The sequence below is a fragment of the Heloderma suspectum genome, chromosome 4, assembly GCF_057233095.1.
Source record: "Heloderma suspectum isolate Gila_16-S chromosome 4, 16-S_ref, whole genome shotgun sequence".
NCBI lineage: Eukaryota > Metazoa > Chordata > Lepidosauria > Squamata > Helodermatidae > Heloderma > Heloderma suspectum.
This window is the reverse complement of record NC_139461.1, coordinates 233,528,804-233,549,962: the sequence shown is the minus strand read 5'-3', so window position 1 is coordinate 233,549,962 and position 21,159 is coordinate 233,528,804. Positions and strand designations below refer to the sequence as shown.

The following is a 21,159-nucleotide window of genomic DNA, read 5'->3' as shown; positions in this document are numbered from 1 at the left end:
TTAATATATCAGTGATAGATCTGCATATTTTTTGTTGAAATTATCAGCTCATGTAAACACCATGCCAACCATTAAATTTTGTAATTTTTCTTAAATAAAGCAATTAATGCACTGCAGTTCAATTCTTAGTCTATGACTATGTTTGTGCCCCTATCCTGGAAACACGGCTGAGGAGGCGGGAACCCTGAAGAGGTAATGAGACACAACCCAGACTCCACCCAGCCATTAAGAAAATAATTTGATTAGAGCTCAGTGGAAACAGCACAGAGCCCAGGCTACAGTGGTGATAAGCTGGGACTTTAAGCACTGTGGAAACTGGAAAAGGAGAAGATGAGATTGGGGAAACATTGCAACAAAGTTGCAAACAAAGTGAAGCCGATAGGGTGGAAACACGACCTGAGTGGGGATTTGAACCTGGTTCACCCTAGTCCAAGTCTGACACTAACCGCTGTACCACCGAGCAATGTTCTAAGAACCTTTCCTCATTATGTGACTCAAAAGCTACATTGGACTTGCAAAGTTTTTTTTGATGAGCCAACCAATTCTCTTCCTTTTAGCGTTTTCCTTTAATTGCAGTTGTCTCCATAGCTGTTGCCTAGAGGTGGATGGCACTCCAAACTAAAGATGTCATGTTACCTTTATATCTTGCACCAGGGGCATTGCTAGGTTCTTAAAAGATCTGGGGCACAGGCCCATAACACAAATTTGCGCGCATATATATATGTATATATCTCGATATCACCGAGTCTAAGTGGACCTCTAATATGTGTGTGTGTGTGTGTGTGTGCATGTGGTGTGGTTGTGGGTGTGCATAGATTACATATATAAGAAGTGTGCACTGACCCCTCCCCACTTCAACTTAAACCCCAATTCAGCATTTTGAAAAACATCCCGCATCTGCTCAGGCCAGTTTGTAGTCAGTCCACTTCAGCTCAGCACCAGACCTGAGTCAAGGTTTGGAAAAATGAGTCTTTATGCTTCCTGTTGACCACCATGGGAAATTAGAGAAAACCTGTAATTTTTTTCTCTTGGTCAGAACTGGATAGTAATTTCAGGAATAGTAGACCCCTAGAAGGGGATTACACCTGCCTAATGTCAGAAAAAAATAGGTGCAGGGTTCATATTTTGATTTTCTTTTAAAGGGAACTGCCAATAACATTGTTATTCCTTGGAAGAACTGGATAAAAATTTCAGGATTCATTGCCCCATCAGAGGAGATGATGCCTACCAAATTTCAGAATGATAGCCACAAGGGGTTTTGTGCAAGGGTGCCCTTGACATTTTGAAGTCTCCAAAAGAGGACATGTTTCTCTCTCTCTGTTACTTGCAGACCATTGTTCTGAAAATTACAGACAGCCTAGAGGTGTCCCTAAGTAAGAAACTAGCAAAGTTTCAGAAGGATAGGTGCAGCATTTCATGTGGAAGGGGAGTTCCCAAACCCAATGTGGCAAACAGCAAGCCACCCACCACGTGGCACTTATAATTGATTTCTGCCATTTATTTTTATTTTTACTCTGCTGTAATTGTGGATTAACCACCCACCAGCAGTGTACCACCGGAGAGTGCTGGAACTAGACTCTGGACATAGGCATTGCAAATATTTACAGCAATATAGCCTTGTAGTGAGACATATATATTTACACCAGTTTTGTTGGACTTTTGCTTCTCTACTTCATGTGTTTTTGCAGCTGAGCTCCTACCTGGGCCTTTGTGTCCTAATATGTATTGTAAATACTTTAGTTAATTTTGTTGATTTTTCACATTTTCTTGCACATATTTACATACTGTTACTCATAAATAACAATGTATGTTATTCTTACAAATCATATATTTTTAAAAATATAAATGAAAGGTTTTCATGAGATATGTTCTATCCCCATACATTTTGTTATTACAATTTATGTATGTGTCCGTATGTCTTATAATGGGTTAGTTTAACCTCCGGTTTGCTAGTAAAACTGAATTACTGTGTCACAAAATGATGCATGTCTAAAAAGTGTGTCACCAACATGAAAATTTTGGAAAGCTCTGGCGTAGGCATTAAGCCTGCAGTACCATGCTCACAACTCAGGACTTATTTTTGAGTAAACATGACAGTAAATCAAGGTGCAAACCTCCCTGCAAAAGTAACTTGTTCTGGAAACCTATGCACACTTTCTTGAGGGTAAGTCTCATTAAACATAATGGGGCTTCTGAGTAGCCATACATAGGATTGTACAAATGAGCAGTATTTATCTCCCCTCCACTTAAAAAACAAACCAAAAAGTCCTATTTTTTATTAAAGCTTTCTGTTCATAGGAACATAGGAAGCTGCCTTATGCCGAGTCAGACCCTGGGTCCATCTAGCGCAGTGTTGTTGACACTGACTGGCTGCAACGGCTCTCCAGGGTTTCAGGCAGGATTCTTTCCTAGTCCTCTTTCTTCCCTTCCATCTCCCTGTTGAAAATTTAATTGCAGGCAAGCTCCCAACAGTGGGCATGTAAGAGCAGAAAAGTAAAGGGAGAGAGATTTTTTGCACCTCAAAAAAACAACAACCCTACGCTAGAGATTAGGGATAGTGAACTCCTAATGGTCACCTTAAACACCCTCCGATTAAGATCATTAATCCCGTGTGTTTTGACAGTTTTTACTTTTTGTTTTAGTCTTTGAGAAATGGAAGCTTTATGCATGGCTAGCACAAAAGCCACTGGACCTAACTGTCTGAAATCTGACAGGTTCAGTCAGCTCCAGAGAGGCTGCCAGGTCCCCAAATTCCATGCACTTATGTGGAAGAACAAAAAAGGTATAGCTCTTTGCTTTGACAGATTTTCTTGAAAAAAGCAAATTTTACCAGTGGCTAGCACAAAAGCCACTGGACCTAACTGTCTGAACGTTGGCAGGCTCAGTCAGCTCAGTAGGGGCTGCCAGGTCCCCAAACTCCATGTACTTATGTGGAAGCACAAAAGAATTATAGCTCTTTGCTTGAACAGATTTTCTTGAAAAAAGCAAATTTTACCTGTGACTAGCACAAAAGCCACTAGGCCTAACTGCCTAAAATTTGTCACATTCAATCAGCTTCATGGGAGCTACCAGGTCTCCAAAATTCATGTATGTATCCTACAAACCAAAATAGTTATGGCCATTTCTATTTTCCAATGCAAGTCAATGGGAAAATGTAAAAAAATGACCATTAGGACAACTTAAAAGATCCGGGGCACAGCTCAAAAGGTCCGGGGCCTGCGCCCAGGTGGGCCCCGTTGTAACAATGCCCCTGTCTTGCGCTGGAATACCAGGTGTGTGAGACACATAGACCAGGGATTTGGCTAGGCTTATAACAATTAGAATTAACTCCTACACTTGCGTTTGAGACCAATATTAATGAAAAGCAGAAGCAAAAACAGCAACTTTGTAAGTTTCTCATATCTCACTATGTCTCTGCTTTGTGGCCTTCATTCCATCTAAGCCCTCACTAAGCTTTGGGCCTGTAGCTGTGATTTTGCAGAACAGAAAAATCAAGTCCAATCTGGCGTCATTGGAAATCTTCAGACAATGTTTTGCTTTCATCTATGGCATGTGTAAACAGAAAGGAAATTTTCCAGGCCCTCTACATCAAATGCAGACAGCTGTAGAGAGAATTGTTAAAGTGACTTCAGTCCGTGCAACTATTTACATGGGTCCTATTCTAGTTGTAAATGTGTTACATGGGCTTGCTGGCTGGTGGGAAAAGGGAACTTGTTCTGTCATGTCAGAGGAGCAGCGTTTGAACGTTGCTGACTCTGCAAAACTAATCCATGACTTGGCTCCCATTGAAACAGCAGAAGCAGGTACACAGCAAAAATACGTTGAGCATGATCAGCAATTCCCAGTGGGTCTCCTGAGCAAAGTAAGAATTTGTACAACTGAAGCCAGAGCCAAACCTAAAGAGATCAAAATCACAATCTGATTTTCCAAAACTACTTAAGGGCAATTCCTGATTGGTTAAGCATGGTCCGAATTGATCAGCAGCCCCTTTCTGGGTTCGCACTCTGTAGCCCACAATGCCCAGTACACGTGTGTGCAACACATATGGGAACAAAACTAATAAAATTTAAAATATTGCTAAAAATTAATAAAGGAAACCTACCATCTTCCCTCTTTTCTGGAAACAAGGTGTGGCAGAACCCCTCCAACTGTCTAGGCTGGCTGTTTGCCCCCTGGTTGGCAATGCTACTCATTGTGCCACTGCAAAATGATTAGAAACAAATTGAGCAATGGTTCAGTAGCACAGTGTGGGAGAGTAAAACCTTGTGTGCATGTGGAACTTGTTGAATACAGTGTGACTCATGCTTCTTGATTCTCTGGCATATGCTCCAACTCTTATTTTAATATAAGGTGCACATTTTCAAACAGGCTAGGCCTTCAATGATTGTACGTTATGGGTCTGAAAGGGAGGGAAGAAGTCATAGCAGATTCTCAAGAGGCTCCAGTTATTTTAAGATTAATCATTTATATACAATATGGAGAGTGTGATCAACCTTACCAATTGCAAAAGACTTGTGGAAATTCTAAGTGTGCTTTGACTATGGTTCTGCACTGCCACGGAGTTGGGAGCACTCCTGAGAATGCAACATGTGTTCTATGAGGGCAGAGCATGGCAAGAGAAACAGAATGGGGAGAGACAGGGCAAGAGGCAGGTGAGGAAGCCACTGTGGTCCAGGAGAAGGAGGTCAGAGCTGGACTTGAATCTGGCAGACCTGAGATCAAATCCAATGCCTCTCATGGACAAATCACCTACTGTCAGCATCAGTTCTCCACCTGTAAAATAGGTGTAAGAGTAACCCAGGATACTAGAGTTGATGAGAGGGCTGGTTTGTATGCCATGGTGGCTTTGCCTTGGCACAAATTGGTTCCACTTTTGCAAGTCAGGGCACCCTATTTTTGCCAATAACACCCCCACCCACACTTATACCCCCACTCACATTTATATCCCCACACCCCAAGGCTGCTCCTCCAGAACGTAATGGGATATGGCACAGAGGGTTGCAGTAAGCATGGGGAATTCGTGAAAATCTGCTGCCCTGACTTGCGTAGGTAGAACTGCTTTCTGTTAAAGCAAAGCCACCATTAGATGCAACTCATTATAATGTGCACATTTCTAAGTAGGTAAGGAAAAGTTCACTTATTTGACTCTTCCCTGCAGGGAACTCTACAGAGAGGGCAGTGGTGCCATCGAGGCAGGACTTTGGGACAGAATTCCAGGGCCCTACCACTCAGCAGAATGAGCAGGATGGCTCCCAAATGCAGCAAGACGAGCTTAACACCGTTTAAAGTAAGTGAAGTAATAGCCATTACCATCTGGGGGTGGGACATAAGATCGTTAAGTCTAGAGTCTAAACTTACCTAACTAAACTGCTGAGAGAGGGTACCATTTGGGAGTAAAGAACAACGATACCCAGAAGAAATGTGGATTGCTCTTAGATTCCAACGGCCACTGTCATATGATAATTACAGAAGTGACTGAGAGCATCCAGTGTTGGCATGGGCTACCTCTTGGGACAAAAAGGACTCTAACCCTCAAGAATAAGTGCTCAAGAGGCAGTCTTGATGACACCGTTAATTATGATCACTCATATTCCAGGACTTAATCCTATCGCCATACATTGTTGGGATCATGGGACAAGTTCTAAAATCAGCACAGTGTTAATAATCCTTGAACTACAAAGAGCAAGGCAAGGCAGGATTCAGGGAGATTTCACGGAGAGCACATGCAGACACAGGAAGCTGGGCCCAATTGTTTCGGTGGGATATGGCTAGTTTTCCGCCTACAGTACTTCAAACAAGCCTCACAGATTTACAGTAAATTGCAGCTGTGCCCTGCATGTTTCTGCTGCCAACATAAAAATACTTGTTCTGCCTTAACAATGGCCAAGTGAGTCATATTGGCTGGGTTCCTGAACAGCACAGGGGACTCAAGTTAAGAGATGGGCCATCTAGATTCTGCCACATTCCCTCTCGCTGATGCGCCTTGCCCCTCTTTCAGATGCCTCAGGAGCAAGAACACAATATTTCTGTCATATATAAAATGTGCAGTGAGAAAACTGCATTTTAGAACATTCTAGAAGCATTGGGTAGAATTAGTGGTACACAACACTTATTTGCGAATGACTTTCACAAAGGAAAAAGCGGGGGGGGGGAATCATGGCTCATATATGCTGCCCCCACAGTTGTTCCACATTTATATGTGTCAACCCAGAAAGTCTGTGCCTCTGAACAGCAGCTAGAACATCAGGTAAAGGCTGTCCAAGAGCTGAGTCTGATTGACACTTTGCTTTTTAAGCTGGGGTACAAAAAGTACCTGAGTTTAAATAGCATCTTATACCAGCTGGTGCCTGTGTGTACTTGTTTCAGTTTCTCTGTCATGAAACATGGAAGCACTAGTCAGGAAAGGGTCAGGGTATTACTTCTGTATTTATTAATGCATAAGCCACCATTCACAATTGGCACCATTCACAATTGGCATCATACATGCCACTTAAAGTTGGTAGATTTTGCACCAAAGATTAAAAAGTAAAGTGTGAACTGGCTCCAAGTACATTATGGGTCAGTCCCAAGCTTTGGAGCTCTAAACTTGCGACACTCCTGTCATTAGCTAACTCCACAGTCCTGAAGTGGGAGCGTGCAACCTCCCTCCTGCCAAAAGTACCCATGAACATGAGCTTGAGATGGAGAAAGAAATCAGGGAGGCAGCCAAAGGAGAAAATATAATAATGAGTGTCTTTCTCATATTGAGGGAATGACATTTCAGGCTGTAAATGACAAAATTTCTAGATGTGATAAATGACTGTCCCTTGGAACAGTTAGTCATGGAGCTGTCCAGAGAGAGAACAACCCAGGATTTAATCCTGAGTGGTGACTAGGATCTAGTGAAAGAGGTAAGTGTTGTCAACGGCTCAGAAACAGTGTCCACAGTGCTATCAAATTCAACATATATGTAAGTGGAAAGTTGTCAAGAAAATTCCACAATGGTCACTTTTCATTTCAAAAGAGAAAATGTCTTAAAAATGAGGTGTTTAGTCAAAACAGGGGTGGGCAAATTGTAGCCCTCCAGATGTTGTTGGACTGCAACTCCCATCAGCCCTAGCCAGCATAGTCAACAGTAAGGGATAATGGGAGTTGCAGTTGAGAACGTTTGGAGGGCCACAAGTTGCCCATCCCTGAGTTAAAAGGAAGTCAAAGAGTTAAGAGGAGGCTATTTAAAACCATAATAATAATAGATGTTCAAGCACAGATTAGAAAAGTAGAAACAAATCCAAGGGGATGCCAGCGTGGTTAACATGCAGAGTCAAGCAACCTATAAAAGGGAAGAAGTCTTCCTTTAAAAAGTAAAAGTGTTCCCCAAATGAGGAAAATAAATAAAGCATAAACGTTAACAAAACCAACTGCTAAAACATTAAAGCAAGCAAAACACATTTCCTTAAACATACAGGAAGCAGGAAACTATAAGGACATAAGAGGAGCCCTGCTGGATGAGACCAAAGGCCTATCTAGTCCAGCATTCTGTTCCCACAGTGGCCAGAGGTGCCTCAATGGGAAGCCCACAAGCAGGACTTGAGTGCAGTAGCACCCTCGTGCTTTTGTTCTCCAGCAGCTGGTATTCAGAGGCATACTGCCAGGGAAGCGTTCACAGATGACAAAGATGTGAAAGGATTACTGAAGAAGGAGGAGGATGCAGAAGTTACAGACAAGCTGCATAAATTATTTGCATCAGTCTTCATGGAGGAAGATTGCTGCATGTATTGGACATAGGAATGGTGCAAGAGTGCACTAAAGTCCTTATATATATTTTTTTCTGGGAAATGATCATTGGGAGAGAGTGGTTGGGGAAATTCCCTTCTCACACAGCCTACTTACTCAAAAGGAGCCATTTTCTGAGTTTGTTTTTAAGGAGTATTCATTATGCATTACTGAGGGTTAGTATTTTTTTGCATAAGGAGTTTCAATCAGCTGCATCTTCTTTGTAAATGGTATTAAGAAAGGTATAATCCAGAGAAATAATGGCAATAGCTGTAATTAGTACTTTTAATGCACTCTGAAAAGCTGCTTGTAACTGATGAAATCAAGGCATTCTTCCAACTTTCTGAAGAGTATTTGTCATAAGGGGGACTGAGCAGAGCTTTTAGCAAGATGGAGTTTGGGTTTTCTGTTGTTACTGTATTGGAGGACAATTAGAGATATGAACAGAGAAGCAGATATCTATTTGATTAGACTGATGGCTATGGATAACATTCAGCCTTTCTTCACCATTGGATGTTTTGACCTATAATTCCCATCAGCCTAGGCAGCATAGCCAATGGAGAAGGATGATGGGAGTTGTAGGCAAAAACAACTGGGGGGGGGCTACAAGTTGTCTACCCCTGGCCTACAACATTATGTGAAGTGCTTCATCTGATTTTTTTAATGTCTAAAACAAAAATATTTAATTCTCACTTCTCCATTGCAGGGTGGGGGAGAGATAGAGGAAGGCAAGAACTGAAGTCTGGGGTGGAGTGGGGTAGGCAATTGGGGTTCAGTTCAGGCAGCAAGCTTGGGTCAGTGCTGTTCTTTCCACTCAGCCTATGTACACACAGAAGGATGTACTTAATATTTAGCAGTCTCACACAAGGCTAAGGGAGGAATCCTATCTGGATCGATAGTCACCTCCGAGCCTGGGGGTGACCGCCTATCCAGTGCAGGGTGAGAGGAGCGGTGAGGAGCAGATCTCCTCCTTGCTCCCCCTGCCCAGCTTTCACAGCTAGACAGCTGATTTCGGTTGTCTAGCCACGGGACCTTGGAGTGCGGAAAGCAGCAGCCGGGCAACACATAGGATGTGTCATACCGGCATTTCCAACCTCCCCACCCCGGGAATGCTCCATTTTTGCTGCTCTGTGTTGCTGTTCCCAGAAACCAACCTGTCCTATGGCCATCTAGCCGCTGACTAGCGGCCAAAGGATTGCGCCCTAATGGTAACTGTTGTCACACAAGACAAGTATGAAGGGAGAAATATAACATTGTGGTTCTCCTTAGGGTCACCAGATCCAAGGGAGCACAGGATTCCTGTATCTTTAAGAGTTCTATAGAATTTGGGCCACTGTAGTTTGTCATTCAGCTGTAGGACAAAATTTCAGCGCTGAAATTTCCCCTTCTGTGCAACTGTTAAAGGTATGGAAGCCCTGTACTCTGTAATATCCGAACACCTTATCCTATATCTGCTCTGTGTTTCCCTCATATTTATCAGTGGGGCTTAATCTTTCAGAGTGATATACACATGTCACCAGGGCCACAGCCTTGTCAAAGCTGGTTCTCTCGACACTGCTTGGAGCAATATGGATGGGGAAGTTCAAACAGGGCAGGTTGCATTTCTAGGTGAAAGGTTGCTTGTATCCTTTATGATTGATTTCAAACCAGTAGAGCACTTGGTTCTTGGCCAGTTGCCAGGGAGGATTGGTGGATCCTGGGATGAAGACTCCACTTCTCTACCACTCCATCTTCTCAAGGACAATGTATGAGGTCAAGGCCTGAGATAAGGAGATGCAGAAATAATTTTGCAATAATAAATAACTCAGCTGATAAAATGGGGTCAATTATGGGGTTACACAAATGTTTCCAGGAAAATGAGAGTCCAGAGAGCCCACAAAGAACAAGTATTTAAAGACCAGAAAGATAAAAGGGCCTTTATTTTTATTAGAAAGGAGGACTTTGTCAGCATTAAAATATTCTCCACATCCACCTCATTGGGGTTACTTCCTTCAAAACATGTCTTTTTACAGTTCCATCCCTGTGGAAAAACTGCTATAATGAGCAGAGTATGGAATTTATTTATTATTTATTTATGCATTTATTTTCTATACCACCCAATAGCCGAAGCTCTCTGGGCAGTTCACAAAAATTAAAACCAAGGAGTACACAATAAAACAATATAAAATATATAAAACATTAAAACCACAGTATAACAATACAACCAGAATAAAACCAGAATAAAACTTAGCAGCAGTGCAGTAATTTAAAATACAGATTTAAAACAGCAAAGATAAAAGTCTAGAAAGCTAAAATGCTAAAATGCCTGGGAAAATAAAAAGGTCTTCACCTGGCACCAGAAAGAATACAATGTAGGTGCCAGGCGAACCTCACTAGGGAGCGCATTCCACAGCCAGGGTGCCACAGCTGAAAAAGCCCTCCTCCTAATAGCCACCCGCCTCACTTCCTTTGGCAGGGGCTCACGGAGAAAGGCCACTGAGGATGATCTTAAGGTCCAGGCAGGCACATATGGGAGGAGGCAATCCTTCAGATAACCTGGCCCCAAGCTGTTAAGGGCTTTGAATGTTAATACCAGCACTTTGAATCGGGCCTGGAAATGGACTGGCAGCCAGTGCAGCTGGAAAAGTACTGGCATAATATGAGCTCATTGGCCACTCCCTGTTAACAGTATTGCTGCCCTATTTTGGACCAGCTGAAGCTTCTGGACTGTTTTCAAAGGCAGCCCCACGTATAACACATTGCAGTAATCTAGACGAGAAGTTATCAGAGCATGGATAACTGTAGCTAGGCTATCTCTGTCCAGATAAGGGCGTAATTGGTATACCAGCCTAAGCTGATAAAAAGTGCTCCGTGCCACTGAGTTCACCTGTGCCTCAAGTGACAGTTCTGGATCCAAGAGCACCCCCAAACTACGAATATGATCCTTTAGGGGGAGCACAACCCCCTCCAGAACAGGCTGAATATCACCTACCCGGGCAGATGAACCACCTGCTAACAGTACCTCTGTCTTGTCTGGATTGAGTTTCAGTTTATTGGCCCTCATCCAGTCCATTACCGTGCCCAGGCCCTGATTCAGAACAGCCACCGCCTCACCTGGGTTTGATGAGAAAGAGAGGTAGAGCTGGCTGTCATCCGCATATTGATGGCACCTCAGCCCACACCTCCGGATAACCTCCCTCAGCGGTTTCATGTAGATGTTAAACAGCAATGGGGGATAAAATAGAGCCCTGTGGAACCCCATGGCATAATTGCCATGGCACAGAGCAGTAATCCCCCTGCACCACCTTCTGGAGTCGGCCATCCAAGTAGGAGCGGAACCACTGTAGTGCAGTGCCTCCAACCCCCAACCCAGACAACCTATCCAGAAGGATATCATGGTCGATGGTATCGAAAGCCGCTGAGAGGTCCTGACGAATCAACAGGGTCGCACTCCCCCTGTCCCTCTCCCGGCAGAGGTCATTCCACAGGGCGACCAAGGCAGTTTCCATTCCAAAACCAGGCCTGAAGCCTAACTGAAATGTTTCTAGATAATCCGTTTCATTCAACAATGCCTGGAGCTGTCCTACAACCACCCGCTCAAGCACCTTGCCCAAGAAGGGGATGTTGGCCACTGGCCTATAATTGTTAACATCCTCTGGGTCCAGGTTAGGCTTTATCAGGAGTGGTCTGATTACTGCCTCTTTTAAAGCGTCCGGCACCACTCCCCCTCTCAAGGAGGAATTTACAACCTCCTGGACCCAGCTGGACATCCCCTCCGTATTTGATTTAATAAGCCATGAAGAAATGTCTGGGGAATGCTTGGAATTGTAGGACTTATTTCTGTCTAAACATTGCATAGGATTGTACCCTAAAGCAGGGGTGTTGAACCTAAGGCCTGCGGGACAAAACTGGCCTGCACAGGGTCCTAATCTGGCCTTCAGGGGCTTCCTCAGCATGCCCCTTTCCCCCAACTGCCTACCATTTGGTGGTTTCCTGGCTTTTGTGCAGGTTTTCCCATTCCAGAACGTTGAACTGCATCTCCTAAGGCTTAGTTACTGGCAGTGAGAGCATTAAGCTAAAATATGCATGTGTTTTGGCCCTGCCCGCTTTGCCTTCACCCCAACTTCTGGAATGCAGTCCCCAAGAGCATCTCTGAAATTGAATTTTGCCCTCAGGCTGAAAGAGGTTCAACACCCCTGCACGAAGATGCTCAAAGAAGGTATGCTGACCTCCAGACTCCAATTGCTCAGCTGGACCAAGTCCATGTACAGCCATTCTGATGCTAAACATACTGTGTGGAGGAGTATCATTGTTTGAGAGATAACTGGGACATTAATCCCTCGGTTAAGTAGGAGGTGTTTGTGTGACTGCAAGATGCAACTGTACACGGAACCATGTAGACCAGAATAATACTACTAACTGGAATACAACATTAACCTGGAACTGGGCTGCTGTCTTGCTGTTTAATACCTTGAGGAAAAACTCCAGCTCCCTCCTCCCCAATACACAAAGAGTATTATTCACTTTTGTGCTTGAAAATACAGCATGTGGATATATGACTTATAAAAAGACTCTTTGCCAGGATTAGAAAAAAAGAAGTCCTTTTATATCAATGTATATCCCAATTCTTGTCATCCATTTTCATAACGCAACTTCATTGTCAAGTATTATCACATAGTTTCTCTATGAGGCACCAGAAAGGATGGCAGGATGCAGGATAAGGACTGTACAAAGAGAAATGCTACTAGTCTCGATTTTCTTGCAGAGTACAGCGATTCTGAGAGAATTATATAAATAACCAGTCATACTATCACAGTGTTAAATCTCTAACTTCCTTCCCTATTTACACAACTTTTTCCACAAATGGGGATTTTGAGAAGGGCTGAATAATACTGCATGAAACTGAGAATCTATTGACCACAAAACCCTCCCACCCTCACCTAGAACCTATCCAAGAGTTGTAGTTGCAGCAGCTGACAGTCTTATTGAGTGCTTTTGAAGGTAGGAAGGAAGCATTTTCTGGCAAGGAACGGCTCCTTTTTATTTACCACAGGGATGTCTTTCTAATCCTGTTGCATTTTGGAGTACCATGGCAACACCTGGTATTTCTAATTGCAGATCAACTAATATAGTCAGTGAGAATCACATGTGCAAGAAAGGTGGGTGTCTGATCTTATTCCTCAGATGATCTGACCTGCCAGTACCCAGTTGAGTCAGGGGGCATGTGTCATGGTGTTTTTTGGACAGTGGGCTGGATGTGCCTATTCTATGTATTGTCCCTATAAGTCACCTGGAACCTGGTATGCAGTTTTCCATCATTCAGACAGGAGATAAATGTTTTTAAACTATCTTAAAAATGTAATAGTTACATGGAAATTGATGATGCATATAATGCTTCTATTATATAATGGCTCCACAGATTTTTATTGTGTCCTGTGCATGTATTTGGCTCCAAAACAGCCGCGTAGAGAATTAGATTCTGTATAATGTTTACATTTTACATATGTAACATAATTTTTAAAAGTGATCCCATGAGTGAAAAATTTGCCTATTTTGTTCTTCCACATGCAGAATGACTTCATAAAGATTTCAGATTTTGCTTACTTTAAAAGTTTCTAGTCCCCATGATTCCAAAGAGATTTTTGAAAATGTATGAGCAATGTCTGTAGAAGGTTTAGTAGTCAGAAGGAAGTTCAGCTATCCATGGTCAGGATGGAGCCTTCAGTGAGCAGCATGGCTCCCTGTCCTCCCTTGCAACATTAATACTGTGTAATCCCATGCATGCCTGTTCAGAAGTAAGTTCCACTGAGTTCAGCGGGACTTGCTCCCAGGTAAGTATGCATAGAATTGCAGCCTTAGGGCTCCTTCACAAGGATCTTTTATCCTGCGATTGAGATTGCTCCTTCATGGAAGTTTGCAGGCTCTTTACATGACGCCATGACCCTCCAGCACTAAATGCCCTTTGTTCCATTTTTAAACAAATTGCAGATAATGAGCTATCAAATTACCCAGGTGTGTTCCGCTTCAGTTTCCTCCATGAAAAGAGTAAAAGCTACAAGAAGTGGAGTGAGATCAATGACAGATAATGGAAGACTCAGATAGGGGGAGAAGGAGGGGGGAAGGGGAAGGGGGAAAGGAAGCACATGCAAAGGGAATCAGCTGTGATCCTGCATTTAAAATGGAAGCAGAAAGCCCCATTTTAAATGCAGGATTTTAGGCTGGTGTAGAGATGCCCTTAGTAGCGTACTCATAGAATAGCAGGGTTGGAAGGGGCCTACAAGGCCATTGAGTCCAACCCCCTGCTCAATGCAGGAATCCAAGTCAGAGCATCCCTGACAAATGGCTGTCCAGCCTCATCTTGAATGCCTCCAGTGTGGAAGAGCCCACCACTTCCCTAGATAATTGTTTCTATTGTCGTATTGCTCTAACAGTCAGGAAGTGTTTCCTGATGTTCAGCCGGAATCTGGCTTCCTGTAAGTTCAGCCCATTAGTCCGTGTCCTGCACTCTGGGATGATCGAGAAGAGATCCTGGCCTTCCTCTCTGTGACAACCTTTCAAGTACTTGAAGAGCGCTATCATATCTCCCCTCAGGCTTCTCTTCTCAAGGCTAAACATGCCCAGTTCTTTCAGTCTCTCTTCATAGGGCTTTGTTTCCAGTCCCCTGATCATCTGTGTTGCCCTCCTCTGAACCCTCTCCAGTTTGTCTGCATCCTTCTTAAAATGTGGTGCCCAGAACTGGACACAGTACTCCAGATGAGGCCTAACCAGTGCTGAGTAGAGGGGAACTAGTACTTCCCAGGATTTGGAAGCTATGCTTCTATTAATGCAGCCCAAAATAGCATTTGCCTTTTTGGCAGCCACATCACATTGTTGGCTCATATTCAGCTTGTGATCTACAACAATTCCAAGATCCTTCTTGCTTGTAGTGTTGTTGAGCCACGTATCCCCCATCTTGTAACTGTGCACTTGGTTTCTTTTTCCTAGGTGCAGAACTTGGCATTTCTCCCTATTACATTTCATTCTGTTGTTTCCTGCCCAGCGCTCCAGTCTATCAAGATCACTTTGAATTTTGTTTCTGTCTTCCAAAGTATTAGCTATTCTGCCCAATTTTGTGTCATCCGCAAATTTGATCAGCATTCCCTGCACCTCCTCCTCCTCCAACTCATTAATAAAAATGTTGAAGAGCACTGGGCCCAGGACTCAGCCCTGCTGTACCCCGCTTGTTACCTTTCCCAGGTTTGAGAAGATCCTGTCCCCTGGTCCCACAACTCTTGTCCTATCTTGTTCTATTCTCCCCTGGTCTGTGCCACAATGTTCTCAATCCTGAGAAAACCCGTATTTATTTACTTATTTATACATACATAAGTCAATTCTGTATCACAGTACAAAACTAAATAAATGAAAAATAAACCAGAAATAGCAAAACATTAGAACAGCTGAGCTAAGAAGGGCAAAAACTTAAAACGATCTTAAAATGGCAGGTGGGGGTGGGGGGGGGAGAATACAAAAATATAATGTGCCAGGCAAGGCTCTCTTGAGAGGGCATTCCAAAACCAGGGTGCCACCATCAAAAATACACTTTCTCTGGTAGTCAGCTGCCATACCACATTTGGTGGGGGCACCTAGCTTCTGAGTAAATATGGGAGGAGGCAATCCACCTGGCCCCAAGCCATTTATGGGTTTAAAACCAGCACTTTGATTTAGGCCCTGAAATGGACTGGCAGCCAGTGCAGATGAAAGCTATCACTGGAGTGATAGCTTCCTGGCCTATTTTGGACCAGCTGAAATTTCCAGACCATTTTCAAAAGTGGCCCCACATATAACACATTTTAGTAAGCCAAATGGGAGGTTACCAGAGCATGGATAACTGTAGCAAGTCTGTCCAGGTAGCGTCACAGTGGGTAAATCAGGTTAAGTTGACAAAAGGCTTTCCATGCTACTGAAGGTACCTGAACCTCAAGTGACAATGATGGATCTAGGAGCACCCCAAACTGTGGACCTTGACTCTTTAGGGCAGAGGAGGACAACCTTCAGTTTACAGGTCTAATCCGGCATGTGCTGGGCCCAATCCAGCCCATGGAAGATTGAACACCCTCCATGGGCTCCACCCTCTGCCCTCCACCATCCTCACCTCCTGCAGGGAGAAGAATCGCCATGTCATCTCCAGACATGTTTTAATGTTTTGTGTAATACACTCATTCTCCCCACACACACACACACACTTCACTTATTGTCAACTTGTATTTGTTTTGTCAGAGTTTGCATACCTTCTTCTCCTCCTCATTTGGGCAAGACTTCCATTTTCTAAAGGAAGCCCTCTTGCTTTTTATAGCTTCTTTGACTCTGCTGGCTAACCAGACTGGCATTCTCTTGGGCCATGTTTCCACAACAACAGAAGGAGAAGCTAATGGAGGAGTACCAGGTTTTTTAAAAAAAGGAATCGGCTTTGCTGTGAGCTGGTTCCATGAACAGATTCTCCAGACCAGTAAAAATCACTTCACAGAATATATTTCCTGGTGGGGGTGGGGATTGAAGGTCATCTGACTGGCAGGGGCTCCTCAACCAATAAGAGAGGCTTCCCCCCTCCCCCCTTTCTCCTTGTCCCTGAAAGTCCAGATGCACCTGCATTTCAGAAGCAAGCCTCATTGAGCGCAATGGGAGTTACTTCCGAGTAGACATGCATATGCTTGCTCTGGGAAAGGGCGGGGGGAGAACACAAAGAGGAAACCACCACATTTTAACCCGCAGGACATCATTGACCACAATGGGAGTTACTTCTGAGGAGACAGGAAGGGGTTTGTTGTAGGGATGTATGAAAGTCACTTACCTTGAATGAAATTTCATTCGCGGTGGGGGGGAGGCGCTCCGTCCCTCCCCCCCGAAATTCTGGCCAGGAGGGGAGGCGCTCCGTCCCTCCCCCCCCGAATCCTGGCCGGCCGGGCTGCAAATGGCGGCGGCCATAGCCGCTGCCATTTGCGTCCCTGCAGTCAGCCGTGATAGGCTACGTAAATGTTTACGTAGCCTATCACGGCTGAGTAAAAAACAAAAAACAAAAAACTAAGCATACGCAAATGGCAGCGCCCATGGGTGCCGCCGTTTGTGTTCCTTATTTTGGCATGTCTAGTCTATGTAAACATTTACGTAGACCACGGCGAAAATAAGGGGAACGCAAATAGCGTAGCGTCTACGCTATTTGCGTTCCCCTTATTTTCGCCATAGTCTACTTAAACGTTTACGCAGACTAGACGTGCTAAAATAAGGAACGCAAACGGCGGCGCCCATGGGTGCCGCCATTTGCGTACGCGCAGTTTTTTTCGTTTTTTGTTTTACTCAGCCGTGATAGGCTACGTAAACATTTACGTAGCCTATCACAGTATTTTTTTAAAATCTAGCCGTGATAGGCTCCGTAAATCTTTACGTAGCCTATCACGTTTGTGTGTGTGTGTGTGTTTTACTGGAAATGGCGGCGGCAGCTGCCGGTCGGAAGACCGGCCGCCGCCGCCAGGAGGATTCACCCAAGGTAAGTCCCATCCCGGGGGGGGGGGGCAGACCGTTTTGCCACCAATTTCGGGGGGCTGAATGTGCTGGCATTCGGCCTCCCTGAGATTCGTGGAGAAATTCTCTGACATCCCTAGTTTGTTGTGGGAAAGAGAGCAGTAAACACAAAGACAGAAACCAGCCCACATTGTAACCTGCAGGGTATCTATAACAAAGCTGTGAAATACTTACTTCCTGAGGCAATGAATCAGAGCCTCAAGATCTTGCTTAATCACACTTAAGGAATTGGGCTTTAAACTGTGCCATTTCAATTGAGTGGGATCTCTGTAAGTTCTGATGTGGGCATTCAAAGGCAAGCCTCATTGACCACAATGAGAGTTACTTCTGAGCAGACACTACTGACTTTGTTGTGGGAAAGAGACAGAAACCAGCTCCCATTTTAACACACAGGTTCTCTGTAAGGAAGCTGTGAAATAGTTACTTCCAAAGGCAGTGAATTGGAGCCTCGAGATTGCGCTTAATCGCACTTAAGGAATTGGGCTTTAAAATGTGCCATGTCAATTGAGGGGCTTCTCGGTTATTTCTGTGGTCATTGAGAGGGCAAGCTCATTCAGCACAATGGGAAGAAGCACCCCTTGACTGGGGTCATGGTGAAAGGCACACCCCTGGGCAGGGCTAGCACACCCGAGCTAAATGCGGGGGTTGGGGCATACAACAACTATACGGGGGAGAACCCAACATAAGGAAAAGAATCGGACTTTAAGCGGTCTCAGGAAATCAGTTTTTTCCCTGATAAGCTCCAGGGTGGCTGCTGGATGGCCACAACATCATGTATCCCTAATGACCTCAACATGCAACCTGCTTGGAGTAAATTGCTGGTGGAAACACCCCCTTGGACATGATAGTACTTTTCATTGGGTTGGATTCAGAATATGCCTTCTGGAAGAGGAAGGGATTCCACAAGAAGAAGGGCTCCACTCACAGAAGGTTCCACCACCCAATCTTCAGGGTTCCCTACACCACAGTTCACCCCATTCATCAGGGTTTTCTTACTCTCTGTGTAGCATTATCAGGGGGCTGGAGGGGCTGCCATGGGAAGGAAGGGGTAGTAAAGTCTACTTCCACCAGTGCAGCTGATCCAGCATAAATCTAGATCCAATCCCTAATCCAGAGGTGGGCAACACGCAGGTTGTGGGCTACATGTGACTTCCGCCACCCCTCCAGTTTCACCACAATTCATTTAAAAATGCGGGGTGTGTGTGTGTCTGCAGTGGCTACGGAGTACCAAAACGGTCAAAATTAGCTTGTTTGCCATTGGTCTGGCTCTGCAATTGGTCTTTTAAGCAGGATATATATTCCAGAAAATGGTCTGAAGGCAACTGCTAAAGGTCTGTAGGGCCTAACCATAATCTGTGCCTGGATGGGAGACTACCTGGTGTCCATATGTAAGCCACTCTGAGCTCATGGGAGAGAATATAACTATAACAAACATATACCTACATCTATTTACAGACACTTTCAATCACTTTATTACATGAACCCATGAGTGCAAAACGTTATATCTGAAGATCCTTTAGCGTTTCTGGTATATTTTTTACAATGCAGGGAAACACACCAAGCATTTGATTTTTCTAACATTTTTCAAAAAGGAAGTCCTGGAATCTGCAGGATGAGAGGAAAGTCTGTAGCAACCTGCCTGTTCAGTTAACCAGCTACACAATGCAAAAGGTCTTTTAATCTTTGTCTGTTCCTAAAGCTGAACTTAGAACAACCCAGAAATGGAGATCTCAGACTGACTGGCAGCAGCAGCCGGTCAAACCCACTGGTGCTGGCAGTGGCAGTTGATCTGGAGACACATTGTTTGGCAGAGATAATTTGCATTGAGCTGAGTTTCCGTCCATTGTTTCAGGAGGGGGATACAATGAGATGTGTGACAGCAGAGAATCAGCTGAGTTACATATTAGATGCATTCACTGTGTGCTTGGTTGATGTTTAGCTTAAAGACCTTGTGAGGTTTTTCTTCTGATTTGCTGGCTGATGAAATGAGTTCTTGGAACCAGGCTGGATAATTTTACTTCTATTACTCATGAATACCTCACAAAGGAAAAGACTCTGATCCCAAGGATGGATTTATTTTATCCTAATTGTGGCTTAAAAAAAAGTTGGCACACATTAATGCAAATCATTTGCTGTGGAGCACATCACTTGCGCATGTTTGTGCCAGGATTATTTAAATTTTTTGTTGTTATATTTTTATTTGTAATCCACACTGAGTTTGATTTTATCATAGAAAAGTGGGGGATAAATGCTTAAATAAATAAATAGCTTTGTTGCTTGCTTTTTCAAATCTATACTTCCAAACTCCTCAATTGAAAACAAATAATACCATGATCATGGTACCCTATGAAGTGATTAGTTAATCAGTCAATGACATTTTTATCCCACCTTTCCTCCTAAGATAGGGATGTGGAGCCTGTGACCCTCCAGATGTTGTTGGATTGCAACTCCTATCATCTCTTACCATTGGCTATGCTGGCTAGGGCTGATGGGAATTGCAGTCCAACAACATCTGGGCGGGCACACATTTCCCACCCATGTCCTAAGATCTTACAGCAGCACACATGGACTGCTTCAGCAAGGTGACTGAATTACATGCCTTCTGATAATCTGCCCCACTAGCAGAGCACACAGGAACCTAGAAAGCTGTTTTCTGCCAGGCCAAACTATTTATCCATCTAGCTCACTATTGTCTTCTCTGGCTGGCAGCAACTTCCTGGGGTCTCAAGCAGAGGTCTTTCCCATCACTGGCTACCAAGCCTTTGGACTGGTGATGCCAGGGATTGAACTTTGGATCTTCCGCATGCAGTGTAAGTGCTCTACCACTGAACTATGGTTTCCTTTGCCCCCAACCCCTCACCCTCCATGGCAGGGAACTGCTTTGGAAATTTCCTTCACCCTGAACCCAGTGTCAGGGTGGAAACTGAGCCAATAGAGCCCCAGAGCAGTTCTGATTCTGAGGAGGAACAGCAATCCATGGGAGAGGAGCTCGCTCATCTCTCACAAGCACAGCAGCTGGCAGAGATTCCTCCTGCCAGCATTCCTGGGATAGATAGTGACCCTGGCAGTGAGAGAGCACTGGAGGGGGGCTTGCTGGACACTCGGCGCAGACGCAGGGAGCGACGACAGATGGAGGGTGCCGAAAGGAGGCGTAGCGCCCGTTTGATGCGCCAACAATGGTCGCGTCCCGAGGACCCAAGGGAAAGAGGGAGGATCTCTCCCTTGCCCATACGTTCAGGGTCTTCCCATGATTCTCCTTCAAACGGGGACCAACTGCCTTACCTGGAGCTTAGGCTACTCTGCTGTCTTTCCCCAGTGCTGTTCCTTGCTTTGGCGCTAGCAATTAGTATTCTGAAAGAGTCATAAAGGAATAAAGTCTCAGAAAGAATTCCTCATCATCTGTGTTCTGAGTTGGCTATTGGTGGGAACTGCAAGAGGCAGCTAGGGCACTCCTGACACCCAGGAGGGTAGGACTGGGGGAAATCATGTCACATATTTGCAAAAACAAATTAAACCAACTAGGATAAGTACAATAGCAGCCCTCACAAAAACCATGTGCTTGGTTGGGTGGCTATCACCTACCATAGAATGCTTAGCCATGATCCAGTAAGGGATCCACTGGCTGCACACACAGTAGAATTAGGGCATCTCTACACTTGCAATTTATCGCACATTCATGATTGGCCACTCACGGAAGTTTGCAGGTTCATTACACAATGTCATAATCCTCCAGTGATTTTCCCGCCATTTCCCCCTGCCTATCCCATCTTATCCCCAAATGGAAAAAATGCAGTCTTTTTTCAGCCTGCGCAACAGGAGAGCCATGACCTCCCTGTGTATTTCTCCTATAGCGTGAAGAAACCATTGTGTGTG

The 21,159-nt window shown here is 44.4% G+C and overlaps 1 protein-coding gene across 4 annotated transcripts in view; it reads left to right on the top strand.

The window, feature by feature from the left end:
* Positions 1-21,159, top strand: part of LOC146348231 (uncharacterized) — a 226,216-nt gene that overhangs the window by 37,931 nt on the left and 167,126 nt on the right. For all 4 annotated transcript variants that reach the window (XR_014790569.1, XR_014790568.1, XM_084852638.1 and 1 more), the window contains exon 2: positions 5,159-5,287. Coding sequence is in view for 2 of the 4 variants with exons in the window: in XM_084852638.1 (XP_084708764.1) it covers positions 5,159-5,287 (129 nt within the window). In the remaining 2 variants the exon portion in view is untranslated. The remainder of the gene's footprint in view (positions 1-5,158; positions 5,288-21,159) is intronic.